Source organism: Magallana gigas, chromosome 5, assembly GCF_963853765.1.
Source record: "Magallana gigas chromosome 5, xbMagGiga1.1, whole genome shotgun sequence".
Taxonomy (NCBI): domain Eukaryota; kingdom Metazoa; phylum Mollusca; class Bivalvia; order Ostreida; family Ostreidae; genus Magallana; species Magallana gigas.
In genome coordinates, this window is record NC_088857.1 from 54,366,564 (window position 1) to 54,384,951 (window position 18,388).

The 18,388-nt window shown below is 36.6% G+C and overlaps 1 protein-coding gene and 1 long non-coding RNA gene across 2 annotated transcripts; one reads left to right on the plus strand and one right to left on the minus strand.

Annotated features, from left to right (window-relative positions):
• Positions 1-2,439: 2,439 nt before the first annotated feature.
• LOC136269426 (uncharacterized) lies at positions 2,440-4,847 on the plus strand. Its single transcript, XM_011425628.4, has 2 exons — positions 2,440-2,581; positions 3,413-4,847. Exon 2 carries the CDS (start codon positions 3,883-3,885, stop codon positions 4,699-4,701), a length of 819 nt encoding a protein of 272 aa, XP_011423930.3. The 5' UTR covers positions 2,440-2,581; positions 3,413-3,882; the 3' UTR covers positions 4,702-4,847.
• A 5,262-nt stretch (positions 4,848-10,109) lies between these two features.
• On the minus strand, positions 10,110-12,390 carry LOC136275249 (uncharacterized). The gene is made up of 2 exons (XR_010713778.1): positions 12,230-12,390; positions 10,110-10,602 (listed from the first exon to the last, which is right to left on the minus strand). It is a non-coding gene; the product is annotated as an uncharacterized lncRNA (long non-coding RNA).
• Between the last annotated feature and the right edge of the window lie 5,998 nt (positions 12,391-18,388).

An 18,388-nucleotide genomic window follows, 5' to 3' on the forward strand; every position in this document is an offset into this window, starting at 1 on the left:
CAGCTAACCGCTGATTGGCTGCTGGTTAACTAAGACTAAATTATGCACGGACAGAACAACAACAGATCAGAGAATGAAAAATTCACATGGGTACTCGTGACTGTCGAAATTGGGCTATTTTTCGAAAGTGTACACTTGTGATAAAACAATACATACGGTACATAACATATATAGCTGTAGCTCTGTGTATAAATTTTGGGTTAGAAAATATAAAGCTACAGTGCATACAATACTTACATGTACAAAAAAACTACGGCAATTTGCCGCGTATAAAAATAACGCTATTTTTGAAAAAGATTTACATCATACCATACCACATTTTGTGCAAATAATCCATTTAAATAATTCTTCATTTAGTTTACTACTGTTAATAATTGTATGTTACTTGCCCCCAAACTTTCTCCTATTAAACAACCTTTAACCGTACTCGGAAAGCGGATCAAGAACTGTATTTTTTATGCATGTAAACAAACCAGTGTTCATGTATTGAGCTGGTGATCGGGGGTTCAGAGACAGGTAAAATAAAGAAAACTGCAGTAAATGGTTTGTGGATATTTTAGTTTATATATATTTACACAAGGTAAACATTTAGGGCAACAGAAGAGAAACGAATCGGACACTTGCCTGATGAAGACACACTTGCACTCTCCACTTCCGTCTCGTTCTTTCTCACCATCGTTCAATTCTTTTATTGACTGTCGATTGCCGATCGAAAGGTGTAGAAATCGAGGAATTCATATCTATCACTTCGACTGGCAAGTAAGTAGGTAATACATGTGCATTATACATTTACAGTATTTACATGAAATGAACGCTTACCACATGCAACTTTTAAATATTATATTTTTTTATAACGCCGTTCTCTGGACCGTAGCTTGAGGCTATGGTTTAACGCCCGTTTACAGAAGGAGAGAGAGAGAGAGAGAGAGAGAGAGAGAGAGAGAGAGAGAGTTTTGCACAGAATTTAAACATAGGGGATAGTCGATTTCGAATGAATAATATTGGGGGAAATGAACTGTTCTGAGAAATCCTTCAGCTCTGGCCTTGCATAAGCGTGTACTGATAACTCCGCCTACGAAAAGGAGTTAATAACCAATCATAAAGTTTTCACAACGGCGGCGTGTATAATTTATGCATGACGTAGCTGACAGAAATGATCGTGAAAAGTCAAACCAAATCGGTTTTGATAATATAGTAACGCCGTTATTTTGCCTGTCCTTTATTATAGTAACGCCGTTATTTTGCCTGTCCTTTATTATAGTAACGCCGTTATTTTGCCCGTCCTTTATTATAGTAACGCCGTTATTTTGCCTGTCCTTTATTATAAAATGTAGTAACACTGTTATTTTGCCCGTCCTTTATTATAGTAACGCCGTTATTTTGCCTGTCCTTTATTATAGTAACGCCGTTATTTTGCCCGTCCTTTATTATAGTAACGCCGTTATTTTGCCTGTCTTTTATTATAAACTGTAGTAACACTGTTATTTTGCCCGTCCTTTATTATAGTAACGCCGTTATTTTGCCTGTCCTTTATTATAAACTGTAGTAACACTGTTATTTTGCCCGTCCTTTATTATAGTAACGCCGTTATTTTGCCTGTCCTTTATTATAAACTGTAGTAACACTGTTATTTTGCCCGTCCTTTATTATAGTAACGCCGTTATTTTGCCTGTCCTTTATTATAAACTGTAGTAACACCGTTATTTTGCCTGTCCTTTATTTTAGTAACACCGTTATTTTGAGGCTTTGCGGTATAGAATGTATAATTTAGTATAAATTCAGCTTTAAAATGTTCAAATAGGACAGGCGGGAAAAACTTCTTTGATAAGCGACCACTTTATATTTTAATTAATTCATATTGTTGGCGTTCCAATTTAACATTATTATATTCAAAAATTTACAAAGTTCTCAACCTGATTTACTAAACGCCGGAAACTATAAATGAACAGTCTCGGAAGTTAAACCGAAATCAGTTTTATTTTTCGTACATGTGTATATAGAATTTCGATACAACTCGATGAATATCTGGACTCTAGCTCTGGAGGTGTGGTTTTTTCCAATAGATCATTTAGAATTCTCTGGGTTGTACAACATCACCTGTCATCGAATTCCGATGCTCTCCGTTACATCAGCTACACACGACATTGATGGGGTTATGAAAGACCAATAAAATCTTTCGAGAGAATTAAATTCAGGCGAGTATCCCAATGTCTATGAATTTAGTGCGGATTTTATTTTCTTTTTAAATGAGAGATGGTTTCGTTGTGGGTTGATAAATAATCAATGTCTTCTGCTTTCGCGTGGAAGCAGTGAAATCGACAAACAGCCATCTATAGAACGACTAGTTTCCGGCAAGTGCACAGTGACTAACACACAAGGAACAAATTTTAATCTCGTCTTTTTAGACGGAAATGTGTACTTCTCTCCTCGAGTTTGGGAAACATACACTGGGACTGACAAGGGATGTGTACAGCAGAGCAGTTATTTATAGCATGCTTTAGCTGTACGAGCTTTTAACTGTACGTACAGTCTATTGCTTTGAACTACACGTGCGGAGGCGATGTCTTAAGAATAAGTTCAGGTTAGTCCAAACTTTTGTAGTTTATGAAAGTGATGCATACGAATGAGTGATAATTCAACCTTATACAAATATGGAACTAGCTGCATGTTAAAAATCGATAATTTGCAAATCGTATTTCTGCACGTAGCAGTCCTTCTTATTCAGAGCTCTGGAGGAATTTGAGGATAACAAAACTGTAGCTTACCGAACAAAAATCAAATCCTACTCTAGCAACCCATTTGTAAAAATTTGTATTGTTATCAATTGCAACTTTTGTAATTTTGCTATTGATTAGATAACTTAATCTTTTGGTAAAACCTCACAGAGCCCACAGTCCCGTATAGTAACGCCTTAAACTGTATTTCTATCAGCTGTACGACACATAATGTGACACCCTGAATCATACAGTGCATGCATATAGATGTACGAGTTGTTTTGGCATGCAAATCGCGACCCTCCCACCGGAAGACGGACCTATGCCGGTCCTTAAACAACCCCACAGAGAGCCGCGTAACGCAAAGTATTGTGTCCTTTCCAATATATTTCATTTTATCAAATAAAATATACAACATGACTGGAAAGGACAATTGCATAGAGGAAAACTCGTGTGTTTAAAGCTCTAACACACAACAATTCGTCTAAAGCCCTGATACACGACAAAAGCTCTGATACACGATAATTCGTCAAAGGTCGCTTTTGCTGACAAGAAAATTGTTCTCTATTTGTTAGAAATCATCGATCCAGGCCCCAGAGGTTTCGATACCTAGCCATGCTAACTAAATATGTATTCACTAACGGAACTGGAATCCCCTGGTCGCTCAAATCCTAATCGTCTGTTTGTTTCTTTTGCAGGGAGATTCCGCGTGACGAAGAAGCAGACGTTCGTTTGATCAATAGCATCAGTTCCCGGCAAGAAAGTGGCGATAAATTTAGTTAATGTCGAACCATTGATTCCCTCGTTTGCTTTAGAAATTTAATGAACACGAGCGCTGGAGAACGCATTTGGACTTCGGAATTCTAGGATTAAAAATTCCTCTGATCTGTGTTCATTATTGGAACTCTCAGCAATCTCAAAACGTGTGCTAATTGCTAATTAAATAGCAGTTTTCAATGAATTATGCCCGGATTTGAATACAGCTCGTTTGATTAGCACAAATTTGAGCCCCGTGCACACGGAATCAATGTGAATTGAACGTGTGTTCGATTTCTGTGACAATAATGATGCACACAGATTTGTGAGGTATTTCGCTGGGATTTCGTCGTTAATTGGCCTGGAACTAGCATGAAAAACTGCCATATTTTATTTCATTTTTTCATTCGTTATGGAGAAGTCGAGAAGAGCTTCAATAGACAGGAAAGGGATACAGTCCTTGTTTATTCCCGCCGTTCCAAAGATTGTGTTCGAGACATCTGAGGCCTGCGGCCATGACACTACTGGTGGCACCATCCCTCATTCTCATTCCGCCGGGGAGCTGGCATTGACCAATGAAAACAGTCATCTACATAACGCACAGCTCCCGTCGTCCGAGAGTAGCGAGTCCAGTTCTCGTTCGACACTTGACCTTTACTGTTCACCCCGCCTGCAAAGACGGAAAGTGTTCCAGTTCGACCAGGATGATTTAGAACAGTCTATGACGGAAACCATGGTGTCCCGGAAGTCGACGAATACATTAGGACCCGGAAGTAAAATTGGAAGCACGTTGTCATTGACAAGTGAATGTACAGCAAGAAGCATCGGGCTCATTTCAAATGATTCGTCTTCAGATAGCACGCAGTTCTCGGACAAGCTGGAACAGATAAAACAAAAGCAGAACTATCTCCGGAGGTATGCTTCAAACCCGGAGAAAAATCAGAGCGACTCTGTGGAAAATAGTGTGCAAAGAAGCGTGAAGTCTTTCAGTAATCTGCAGTCCGACGGTCACAAGACGAGTGATGTAGGGAGCGACAGTATGGATGACAGTCTGTGTGATTTCGTCACAGCGCGGGAAGTTCAAGAGCAGATGAGACGCTTTTCTGTCGCAAACTCAAATGACAATTCTTCATCAAATCTTATAACCATGGTAACGGATGACTCTGACATGAAGGAAGGTCGAATCCGACAATGGCTGACAAATATAGATGCGAACGATGGGTCGCCCTAGGGCAACGCCCGAGCTGTGTACGTGTTCGACCTACAAATCGGGCATTGGGAGTCTTATGTGCGGTCCTTTTGTATGGATATAGCATTTGTCCTCGATGTGAAATTGTACCATATAACATACACCTGTATCGTAGATCTTAGTGGCCAAAGAAAACAGTTTGGGTTTTTGTCTATAATGCTAGTTATCTTTATTTTCCACAAGGCGTACAAGTGATACCAGAAAGTGGAGATCCAGTGATTTCTACGTCTAAATCTTTCTGTAAAACATTTAGATACAGGTTCTTAGTGCATATATAAACTTATGTATGAATTTTAAGTACATGCGGACGGACAGGAGAGTACGTTCAGATAGCACCAACCTTCCATTGAACCACCCGGATGTAGTTAGCTGGAGTTTATCTACCCTGTGTTCTTTGACCGCGCGATGCCATTCATTATTCACAAATTAATGGTTCAAGTACAGACAGCCCTGGTCGATAGATATGATAGCCATTCCCAAGTCATTTACCATAGCTCGCTCGCGATCCAGTTTTCTTAATTCAATTGTTTCGGAACAAAGATGCATTGTGATTATTAAATACTAGTACTCTCTGCTTTCAAAGCAAAACTTTGGAAAAATCAAGTTGATTTTTTTCGTGTTCATCCCTCTGATACATGTAGGATTCGTCGGAACGCTGGTTTGAAAAATAGTTTAAGTATCGTTTTCCTGGGGATGGGGAGGGTGGAGGATATTATGTGCTGAAGAATTTGGGATGGAGGTGGGGGGGGGGGAGGCGTGACTCGGCATGGACTAACATTGAACCAGTTTTTAAACAATGTGATACATTTAGTCTATACCAATTTTTAAAACAAGTAGTGCATGAAGAGATCTCTAGACAAAGTGTGTACAAGCTGTAACCATACATCGTTAGGGTAAGTTATACAGGACTTTGTATCGGGTGTAGGACTCGGCAGCCGCCGTATGTACCGGGTGTAGGACTCGGCAGCCGCCGTATGTATCGGGTGTAGGACTCGGCAGCCGCCGTATGTACCGGGTGTAGGACTCGGCAGCCGGCGTGTGTACCGGGTGTAGGACTCGGCACCCGCCGTATATATCGGATGTAGGACTCGGCAGCCGCCGGTAGAACCTGACGGTGATGAATACATCGTGTTTCTTCTGAGGCTGTGTACTGACATTGATCCGAAATCGATAGCTCTGTGATTGATCGATTTGCTAAGATCAATCGTTTTCGTTCTCACTGGATTACCGAAGAAAAATGGGAACTTTGCTCGACATGTACATCTATCAGAATTATACATATAATGGTCCGAACTGTTTTACACTAATAAGCTACAACTTTGAATATTGTTTATGTTTGTGTTTATTAAAGTTTCCTTTTTCACTAGATTTGTTTTGGATAACGTCATGTAAATGTTCTTCTGATGCTCAAAGAATCAGGACAGTATACGTGTATGGTTTTAGTTGTTAAGTAATGGTACCTTGTGGGGTGAAAGGCTATTATGCGTACGTGGGCGAAAAGAAATATGTAAATGAAGCTCCAAATAATCCCTCTAAATGTTCTCTAATAAATTCATCCTCTAGAATCCGTCAGTAAAAATAGAAATGTCTCTTGTGTATTTCTGTTTTCTTCAGATCTAAATAACCGATTATGTAAAACAAGCTGCAAAATTTGTACAAAACAAGATGGCGCCATCTAAACAAGTGTTGCTCCGACCGAAGTTCGAGTATTTTATAGGAAATTCTAATCGTACAGTACCACGTGGTTCGGTATTATTCTGAATATTCCGGAAAACAAGATAAACCAGAGAAAAATATAACCATATTTTTCCGATGTTCTTCCGTTGGGTGCTGTAATATGTGTATATCACGAAGTTCTGCCTAATTATCTATCTGTAGAACCGCATTGTTGTCATTTAACGAACACGTGATAGAGTCTTAATACTCTAGACGATGAGTTTTGTCAAGAAATCGCATCTAACCCAAAGTTCCTACATGCGTGTCTTTTGTCTCTAGAGGCTAATCAAACCTAAAAACGCATACTTCTGAAACATTAAATGCGAAATCAAGGATAATTCCCACATGCACGATATCATGTGCTTTTTTACCCCTTGAAATCAAAATTGCGAATAAATAACTGTTTTCACTTTTCATGTAGTCTTTTTTTTCTTAATCAAAGCTTGTTGCAATAGAAAATATTAAAATATTTATAAAGCATCTTAAAATACAAATCGCACCCACAAGCTTTTTTTTTGATATACTAGTATTTCAAATCGCACAACAGCCATTGGCCTTTTATGACTTGAATATCAATAACTTAAAGCTCAGCTCGCTGAGTAATTGATTTTGTTACGTTATACTGTCGCATTTCCATTTTAAAATGATTCCAATCTGATTTAAAAATGTCGTTTCAGCAGATTTAAAAACAACACTAACTGTATGGATGCGTTATACGGAGCATAGAGTTCTCTCCGTTTGGGTTGGGCGAGTCTGATATCTGGGTTTCATTTCGTGATTGTGACAGTGAGAGTAAAACTGCACAATGACTTTGACACGTATCAGTACCTTGATTGATCGTTATTCCCAGAAACAGGGAGAAAAATCAATGCACAAATATTGCAGTTATTGTGGAATGTTTATGCAATGTTATGAACTCATGCTAATCTTCCTATGACGTTCGTTCTCTCTTTGTTTTTCCATATTATAATTTTTTCTTATGAAACAAGTTGAATAACATTATCAGATATCTTATGTTCGTTCTTTCTTTGCTTTTCCAAATTATTATTTTTTCTTATGAAACAAGTTAGATAACATTTTCAGATATTTTATGTTCGCTTTCATATCACATGCATGGAATAAGACCATGCAGTGTGATTTTAAAAGTTATTTTAGTATATATGGTAATCGCCTTCTTCTAATAATAGTTGTAGACACGCCCATTATTCCTAAGGATGACGAAGTGATACAGCCAATCGGAATCTTACACCGCCACCTTACTTATTGGAGTATTTTCTGTGTTTGTCGAAGACGAATCAAACAGAAATCGTTTGATTAAATAGTAAATACGGACTTTTTCATTTATGTTTTTAAAAACAGTGCTTGAATGCATTTGTTTAGAAAATCAAAAGAACTTGGTTGTTGATATGCTATTATTGCGAGTTTATCATTTTCAGATATGATGGTACGTATCAGTGGTTTAATTAATATTCAGCATCCTTAATCACGAAAGCGTTGAATTAACTTCAGTCATATGTTATACATGGGAAGAAGATATGATTTGTAAAATTTGAAGGATATCTTATTTTTTTTATTTGCAAATATATAGATTGCTTCGGTGGCTGCATATTATGACTAGAATATAGTCATGATATTCATATTTATACAAGAAAATTTTACAAGGAATTTAGCCAAGTCTGTCAGATGTTCCAGACGCTCATAATAAATACTGACAATAGAGAGAAGTCACATTATCTATATGCAAGTCTACTGGTAGTATTTATCGGAATTCACAGAAAAGCTTTTAAGCGTTTTACTTTTACGATACGGCGCTGAAAGATAAAACCGGGTTGCGAGCAATTAAGTTTACAGTGTACTTGATATATGGTAGACATTGATTTGCAGAAAAACATTTGCATGTATCTTTGTACACAGACAGATATATTTCTGCTTTCAAAGCAATATTATACAACTTTTAAATGCCTCAGCATTCAATAGACCAGAATATTTTTCTTGGGGAGCGGTAACTCAGTGGTTCTATTGCCCGAGGCCAAGGGCCGAGGACCACGGAACACACTGAACTGTTTCCTGTATTAACGGAAAAGTGGTCTGGACTATTGACTGCTCGGACATTAGATAATTGTTTTATAACGTATTATCATTTTTAGTATTTGGTGTTTGCAGTTGTATATATTTCTTCATGTTGCTGGTCCAATAGATTGAAGTCTAATGACCGGCAGTCCAATAGATCACAGTCAGTTCAATACATTGGTTTCAATAGTTAAATAAAAGAAAAAAATTACTTTCATTAGGTAAAAAAAAACATCACTAGGTAATATACTTTTAAAGGTGGCTTGCATGTTAATGTAACTGATGAGCGACATGAAAATGTAATTGATAGGCTACATGTAAATGTAATTGATGGGCTACATGTAAATGTAACTGATGAGCTACATGTAAATGTATCTGATGAGCGACACGAAAATGTAATCAATGGACTAATGTAAAAGTAACTAATGGTCTACATGTGGATGTAACTGATGATCTACATAAAAATGTAACTAATATGTTACGTGTAAATGTAACTGTGAGATACATATAAATGTAACTGATATGTTACGTGTAAATGTAACTGATGAACTACATATAAATGTAACTAATATGTTACGTGTAAATGTTACTCAATAAGACGTAAAACACAGGCTCTTGTTTCCAACATGGTATGAATTTAAATTATGCATATGGGGTAAATTTTATCGCGGAAACAAATGTCTGTGATGTAAAGTATAAAATGCGGAAATGAAAACAGGTGGCCTACATGTACGTGTTAACTGGTGGTATACATGCAGTTTCGTAGACTGGTCTTGTTTCTATCGTACGATTGCTCGCGCTTGCCTTCTTCGTTGATTCGGGGCACAATGTCGGGGACATAGCTCTACAAACTGCAGTAAACACTGTGTTGCAATTTAGGAAAGCCAGGGAACAGATGCTAAAGTAGAATTTTTTTTATTTTTTTCGTAAGTTTTAACGAGTTTTAATTCTTTAAACTTTCATGATGTACCTATTAATTGATGCTCTTACAGAATAAGTGGTATCTAAATAGTTTAAGATAACTGGGGAGTTAGAATATTAATTGTCTACATAGACACGTTAATAGTTTGAAAAATATTTCAGTCTTTTATACTTTAATATTCATCCAATGCACTGAATTAAGGAGTAAGGAATCATTCTTTGAGTATTTTGAAGTGATAATTTCGGTCGGGGCGTGGTCAAATCCAATAAATGGCAGATATGATAGATTTGACAACGCTCCGACCGAAATTATCACCTCATAATATTCAAAGAATGATTCCCTATTACTTATATTTATAGTATTTCAAATTTACACTTTAAAACAACATCATTTTAAAACCACTATTTTTTATGTAGTATATGCTGTATTACTACGTGGCGCATCCAATTCCGTTTTTCGGTTATGCAATAAGACACGCCCATTTTGTGTCACTCATGTTTTATGAAGTTATTGGGTTTTGGGGTTAAAAAATGATTCGTAAAGTTATCACTGACAAAGACAGTTAAAAATGTAAATATTTAGAATTGAAATACTGAACCACTGCAATTAAGGCTAACCACTGATGTTACGTGTATAGCTGGAAAGTGTTAAAACCCGGTCTTTAATGAACCAACACTGGAAATGTCTGAACCATCATTTTATTCGACAATGTAACATTTGTACAATATGAAACTTAAATCGTATAACATCTGAATGTGTGTGGACAATAAACGGTCCACTGGAAATGCGAGAGGTGATTATCGCCCAAAAAAGTTTGCGTATGTCTCTATCCAACCCGAGGCGCCGCGCCACCGTCACAGAGGGGCACAATGTTCCTGAAATGTTCAGGCAGGCGATATGACTCGAGAATACATGTGAACCATTCTTTGGACACTGTTAAAATAAAATCCTTCACCGGTGCCACAAAAAACTCGGTTCTGGTCACGTGACGGGCGATCACAGGTGCGCGGCGTTCCTGTTGCCGTCGTGGTTCAGGAAGCGTTGGTCCCGGTGAACGAGTCTGTCGGTGGAGATACTCAGCACGTTGTTGAATGAGGCCCACACCTCGCAGTTCTCCGGGGGAGTCATGGCTTCGCTGTAGTCTTGGGTGACCATCGGCTCGCTAGATGGATCTCCTATTTATAAAAAAAAATACCGGACATTAATCAAACTGATGAAATGGTAATCAAACTGATGAAATGGTAATCAAACTGATTAAATTGTAATCAAACTGACGAAATGGTAATAAAAAATCAAGAGATCACAAAGACGATAGACATCTTGTCCTGTTTTAGCTCCGTTTTCTTTGCCCTTTGTAAGTCTAACGATACTTAAACGACAATTTACTATTCATAACCTTAATTGTCATATTTAATTTTGTCACGACACTTCCACATATAGTGTTAACTTTTTTTTAATACAAATCATAGTTTCGCTGTGTATGACGACCCCGAGCGTACTGTCACTTTCGTCTGACCATATCCCGCAACATTGGAACCAAACTAAGTTAATCTGTACATGTATTGAAAAACATTATTTAAAAAAAAACCAGATCTCGTTATATATATAGCAATATCATCATAGTACATTCGCGAATGCTGTTCTGGATGGTGAGTAGGGGAAGTCCGGGTCCTCTTATTTGGTTTATAAATTTAAAGTAGTTTTTGAAAAATAAGTGCTTGGTAATTTTTTAGGTAGGGTTAATTTTGCACGTCGATAGGTCTGGAGTTGAAAAAAAATGAGGAAAGGGTAGTGGAAGGAAACACATTTACCACCCCCTTGCAACCATTCCGGTTTTAGGCCTGTGGTCAAAAACAGGGCAATTACAATCATGGCTCGTTCCACGAATATTTTACATGTACCATCTACCAAGAGAAAGATGAACACATTATAATAAAACTGCCTTTCTGAAATATCATAGCTCGGAAAAGTTTTAGTGAATTTGTTACATAGATCTAAGATATCATTTTGCTTTCATAAATTAACATACCAATTTTTCTCGTTTCTTGAAATAAAAATAAAGCATAAACGCTATAAATACGATGGAAACCTGGCAGCTGGCTGGTTTCGGTCGCACATTTTTTTTTATTAACACGTCTATTCAATGTCCAAAAAAAATTATTAGAAACTAATCAATCGTTTTGATTCATGGCGTAAGCGATCTTTTTGATTCATGACGTAAGCGATCTTGCCGATAGTCAGCAGACGTGCAGTTTCCATTGTGCGGTGCCAGAACCTTGCGTTCACATTGTGCAATGTTTACACACTCAAGGATTTTGTCAGTCTGCCAGCACTGAGATTCCTGGCCAAAACACAGAACCATAAACAATAATTCATTATTATTAGGGACGTTTAAGTGTACACGCAATGCGTTGTCTGTAACAATAGCTGTAGGATAAGAATCAAGGATGTAAAGAACTCTCTTCCCTTTTCCCAAACGACAAATTCTCGAATAACACAATGTGGATAGCGGTGTTGTATTACTTTACCGGTAGCATTCACTATTCATTCAGATGACGTGTAAACAAAGAACAGATCTGCCCTAAGGCATCTACCAAGACCATGGACCGATTTAGACATTTTCGCGTCTCTTTCGATTCCCACATTTACTCAATAATAAATAATAATTTATATTTTATTTTTCAACCATTCAGTTAACTTGTAACTGATTAGCATAAATCGAAACAATGGCTGGTCTGCCCGAGTTTACAACTTCCAGACTCGAACAGACTTTGCTACAGTTTCCACTGATCCAGACCTTACCTTCGGACACTGTGCGGGCACCTGCTCTCCTCTGAACGCGAGGGACGCTGGTATAGCTCCTACCACGGGCGTTAGTTTCCTTCATATTTAGCAGTTAGTTCCTTCTCTTGTAACCTTCGGAATGCTGCTCTCACAAACAAGTCGGCTATATTTATACGCACGCGCTTAGTCAGTAACCCTGAGGCACGAAAACAAAAACTACGGAACGTCAGTATGACAATAAATATTCACAGTGAACGGTTCCCTCCTTCTTTATACTTCTTTAAGGTTATACAGGTATGTTGGTTAAGATTAGGCCTCTCTCCATCGAGTAGGCATCTTTCCACCGATGTAAACAGATAAATGTGTTTTTGTTTTGTTTGGACGTGAACAGTACATAAGCATTTTTGGATATTGTATGTGCATATTAGTACTTGCACAAAAAAATCAGAAATACGTACTTAGACAGCATAGAACACAGAAAAATATTGAAATTGCAGAACCAAAAAAACTAAAACTTGGATAGGTTAACATTCAGAAAAGTAGTTTTGTTTAGAATGCGGAAATTTGTAAATATAACGTAAATAGAAAGAAATGTCAGTGGACAGTATAACAGACAAAAGTCCACTCCTCGTACTAAATGTTACTTTATGTATACCATCGAGGAGGCATTTAGTAATACACATATAAGTACATTTAATAGGAAGAGAAGTACTTGGGCAGATATAGTACTGACAGTAAAGCATACAATAGACAAGTACTAGTGTGAAGTACTGGTACAGTACTGTATTATAGTACACTGGGAAGGGATGGTTACACAGAAGTACAGTACTGTATTATAGTACACTGGGAAGGGATGGTTACACAGAAATATACTTGTTGTATACTATTATAATTTTATATGACAAGACCTACCACAATAAAAATATCATCTTTGGGTGGCAGTACCAATGACACCTACTCTGTCTAATCGATTATGTTCGTTACATCACTCCATACTTAGTGGGGAAACAATCAACAAACGATACAATCTGGGTTACGTGCACTTTGTGTGGTTTAAAAACAACTCGGCTTACGACCTGATTCTAACGGATAAAGTACGGTCGTTAGCTCTGTGTGAAAGATCGCGTTCGAAACCCTGCTTGAGCTAGTTCACGATATGAAACCGTAACGTGGATGTAAAAATAAAGTTACAACCGACCGGATCTCTCTCTCTCTATCTCTCTCTATTAATTAAACGACTCAGAATCAACCAGATTCAAGAATAAACTAGTAGGCTAATTGTTCGAGAACAATTAGAGGTCTTTCCACCTAATATTTTAATGAATTGCTAGATTGCTCAATAAGATATACAAAACATTACTATACCTATGATATATGTTGTACTATAAAATGGGAAAACCACAAGGCCATTAATTGATAAATGGTTTTAAAAGAGATTTTTTATTTTTATTATCATCAAGCCATTTCTTTAAAAATTGTTGTATATATCGGTAAAGATTTATCTAATTACTTTTCTGAATTTTTTTCCACTTACTATGAACAAAACTGAGCCAAGTGAATATTCTTTACACAATCGTATAAACAGTAAAGCTAACAATAGAAGAGAGTGTTCTACAGGCTAGCTGTCTTTGTACAAAATGAATAACAAGTTCCACTTGAGTAACCACAGGACTTGATGTGATACCTGGCTGACCCAATTGAATACCTTATTGCGCAATCCAGCAAGCTATTGAAACCCTTGCTATAATTCTGTATTTCAAATGATATGAAAATTCATTAATTAAAAGACTTCTAAATGACGTTGACCTTTGACCTTTATGTCATTTTGTTTGGCCAAGGTAGACGCTTGTATTCCAAGTGGTCCGAAGTCTGTACGACAAATAATGAAAAAGTTGGAAATGATTTTATAGAAAATTAAACACTTTCAGGGGGAATAACTACTAGAAGAGGGCCTCAGATCCTTTCAGTATGAATAGATTGAAGAACCCTCCAAGTGTACTGAATACATTGGTAAAAGTTCCAAGTCTTTATCTCTTACGGTTTCAGAGGAGTAGCGATAACAAGCATTTCATACAATAGGGGCTATAACTCTGTAATTATTCAAAGGTATGAGCCAAGGGACTATATTTTAAAATGTCTTAAGATGTCCTACTACATCCAAAAAAATATTTTTCTCTACCACCCTAAACAAAAGAGATATAAAAACTCGTTAATTAACAGCTTCTCAAATGACCTTGACCTTTGACCTTTATGTCATTTTGTTCGGCCAAGGTAGACGCTTCCATCCCAAGTGGTCCAAAGTCTCTATGATAAATAATAAAAAAGTTGGAAGTGATTTTATGGAAATTTAAATACTTTCAGGGGCAATAACTACTACAAGGGGGCCTCACATCCTTTTGGTATGAATAGATTGAAGAGCGCTCTAAGTGTAATGAAGACATTGGTAAAAGATCCAAATCTCTATCTCTTATGGTTTCAGAGGAGTAGCGATAACAAGCATTTCCTTCTCAAAGGGCAATAACTCTGTAAGTTCTGGGAGTTCTTTGACACAGGGTCAATTGGTACCATAACTTTTAATGAGCAATTACCTAAAGTTTAAATTATTTGGATAACTCTAATAATAAAAAAGTCACCCCGAGCTAAATAGAAAAAAAGAAGAATAAAAAACATAAAGAAAACTAGTAGACTAATTGTTCTCGAACAATTAGAGGTCTTTCCACCTCTTTGTTTTCTATGTTTGAAATAAGATTGCTTCAATAGAATAAATTATTTTTTCTGCGTTACTTCATAAAAAAAAGTGTCAAACGATTAAGTTTGCAATTTTTTAATGCTTGACCTTGACCTTTGACCTTCATGTCATTTTCATCTGACAAGGTAGACGCTTCAAAACCAAATGGTCCGATGTATCTATGATTATTGATTCAAAAGTTATTTGTGTTTCTTTATTGGATGTTCGAAACCTTCAGGGGCAATAACTGCTAGAAAGGGACTGTGGACCCTGTCGGTATGAATAGATTGGAGAAGCGTCTAAGTATACTGAATACATTAGTAAAAGTTTCAAGTCTCTATCTCTAATGGTTAATGAGGAGTTGCGATAACAAGCATTTTGTACAATAGGGGCAATAACTCTATAATTATTACATGGTAAGGGTCAAAGGGTTATATTTTGAAATGTCTTAAGATGTCCTTCTACATCCATGAACAAGTTTTTCTCTACCATCCTAAACAAAAGTGATACAAAAACTCATTAATTAAGAGATTTTCAAATGACCTTGACCTTTATGTTATTTTGTTTGGCCAAGGTAAATGCTTCCATCCCAAGTGGTCCGAAGTCTCTATGATAAGTAATAAAAAAAATTTGAAGTGATTTTATGGAAATGTAAATACTTTCAGGGGCAATAACTTCTAGATGTGGACCTCAGATCCTTTCGGAGAACCGTCTATGTGTACTGCAGACATCAGTAAAAGTTTCAAGTCTCTATCTCTTATGGTTTCAGAGGAGTAGTGATAACAAACATTTCGTACAATAGGGGCAATAACTTTGTGTTTATTCAAAGGTATGAGCCGAGGGGCTATATTTTAAAATGTTTTAAGATGTCCTAATACATCCATGAAAAAGTTTTTCTCTACCACCCTTAACAAAAGAGATCTAAAAACTCATTAATTAACAGATTTCTAAATGACCTTGACCTTTGACTTTTATGTTATTTTGTTCGGCCAAGGTAGACGCTTCCATCCCACGTGGTCCGAAGTCTCTATGATAAGTAATAAAAAAGTTGGAAGAGGTTTTATGGAAATTCAATTACTTTCAGGGGCAATAACTGATAGAAGGGGGTCTCAGATCCATTCGGTATTAGTAGATTGAAGAACCCTCTAAGTGTACTGAAGACATTGGTAAAAGTTTTAAGTATCTATCTCTTATGGTTTCAGAGGAGTAGCGATAACAAGCATTTCGTAAACAAGGGCCATAACTTTGTAAGTTCTGGGGGTTCTCAGGATCAGGGTCATTTGGTATTATAACTTTAAATGGTCAATTACATGAAGAAAAAATTGTTTCAATATGTCTTATAATAAAAAAGGTGTCCCTTGGAAAATAGAAAAGAAAAATAATAAGAATAAAAAACATAAAGAAAACAAAAGGTATTTCACCTGAAAGGTGGAAAGACCTAACAAGAGGTCTTTCACCTGAAAGGTGGAAAGACCTAAAAACACACATTCAGCGGTACATGAAGGGGTAGTCCCCCAGTAGTGAGTTAAATTTAAAAGAAAAAGGGATGAAAAAGATTGTCCATGTTATCAAATAGCTATATAATATAATAATACTATATATAAAACGTTCGCCCCTGGACCCCCATCATGATCTTTTTTTTTTCTAATAGTCTTATTTATAAATGCTACAATGACAGCAAACCGAAGAAGGAAATACGCAAATGATTTGCAATGTGTATTAATGAAGGTTCCCTTTTCCAGGTAAATATTTCAAACGCCTGCTATTTAAAGCTGGAACACTGGTTCTCAGTGCAAGCTTGACAGGTATTGTTTTAAATAACATACAGAAGTAAAACTAATGAGCTCATGTTGAAATAAAAAAAAAACCGACTAATCTGCTGAAATTGATCACATATCATGCAATGACGTATGAATTGAACTGTAAGAGGAAATTCCAGCATTTTTATCAGTTCAAAGACTGCATTGGAACTGAAAACAAAAGAAAATAATTTATTAACCAATCGTGGACCCTCAGGGGAAACTTTAAGCCGGATCAAACTCTACAGGTTTCATTGTAATCTTTAGTTTTTTTTTATTGTATTTTAGTGGAAGTTAAGTGGAAATAAACTTCCCCGTTTATTAGAATGTTCATAAAATCCACACGTTAAAGTTATTCATGTAAGGTATAGAAACAGGTAGTTATATAATGCACGGCAGGTATTTGCATGGGGGCGGTGAGGCGCATGTCTTTAATTCGAGGTTGAGTTCACCCCCCCCCCCCCAAACATAGTGATGTCCCTAACCTCACCACCCACCGACGAGTTGATGTCTATCCCGATACAGAAAGTGTCGTCCGTAGCTAAGAACAGGCAGAGTAATCCGGCCTCCTCATTTGTCCCGACCCGACCGTTCAACTACAACAAACAGATTTATATAAACGACCGTTCAACTACAACAAACAGATGAACATAAACCGACCGTTCAACTACAACAAACATATTTATATAAACGACCGTTCAACTACAACAAACAGATGTATATAAACGACCGTTCAACTACAACAAACAGATGAACATAAACCGACCGTTCAACTACAACAAACAGATGTACATAAACCGACCGTTCAACTACAACAAAAAGATTTATATAAACCGACCGTTCAACTACAACAAAACAGATTTATATTAACCGACCATTCAACTACAACAAAACAGATTTATATTAACCGACCGTTCAACTACAAAAAAACAGATGAACATAAACCGACCGTTCAACTACAACAAACAGATGAACATAAACCGACCGTTCAACTACAAGAAACAGATTTATATAAACCGACCGTTCAACTACAACAAAACAGATGTATTTAAACCGACCATTCAACTACAACAAAACAGATTTATATTAACCGACCGTTCAACTACAAAAAAACAGATGTACATAAACCGACCGTTCAACTACAACAAACCAGATTAATATAACCGACCGTTCAACTACAACAAACAGATTTAAATAAACGACCGTTTAACTACAACAAACAGATTTATATAAACCGACCGTTCAACTACAACAAAACAGATGTATTTAAACCGACCATTCAACTACAACAAAACAGATTTATATAACCGACCGTTCAACTACAAACTAGAACTGTCCTAATGGGAGTAATACCCCCGCTAGGCTAATTTCAAATGGGACAAATAATTGATTTGAATAATAATTAAGGTTTGGAACACATACAAAAAAATAATTCTAGAATTGTAAAAAAAAAAAAAAATAGTTAAAGAAAAATTAAAATCAAAATTGTCAGAATTTCACTGTAAATACATATCTATAACAGTAATACATTAACAAATGTATGTATTTGATGATATATTTTTTTAATTTAATTGATTTAAAGAAAAACCAACAAAATGACAATAACCCCTCCCTTTGCAGTGAATAGAAATACCGGTAGCCAAGCAATGC

What these genes read in the sequence shown, in the direction of transcription:
- LOC136269426 (XM_011425628.4), top strand. Translation starts at nt 3,883, where the DNA reads ATGGAGAAGTCGAGAAGAGCTTCAATAGACAGGAAAGGGATACAGTCC.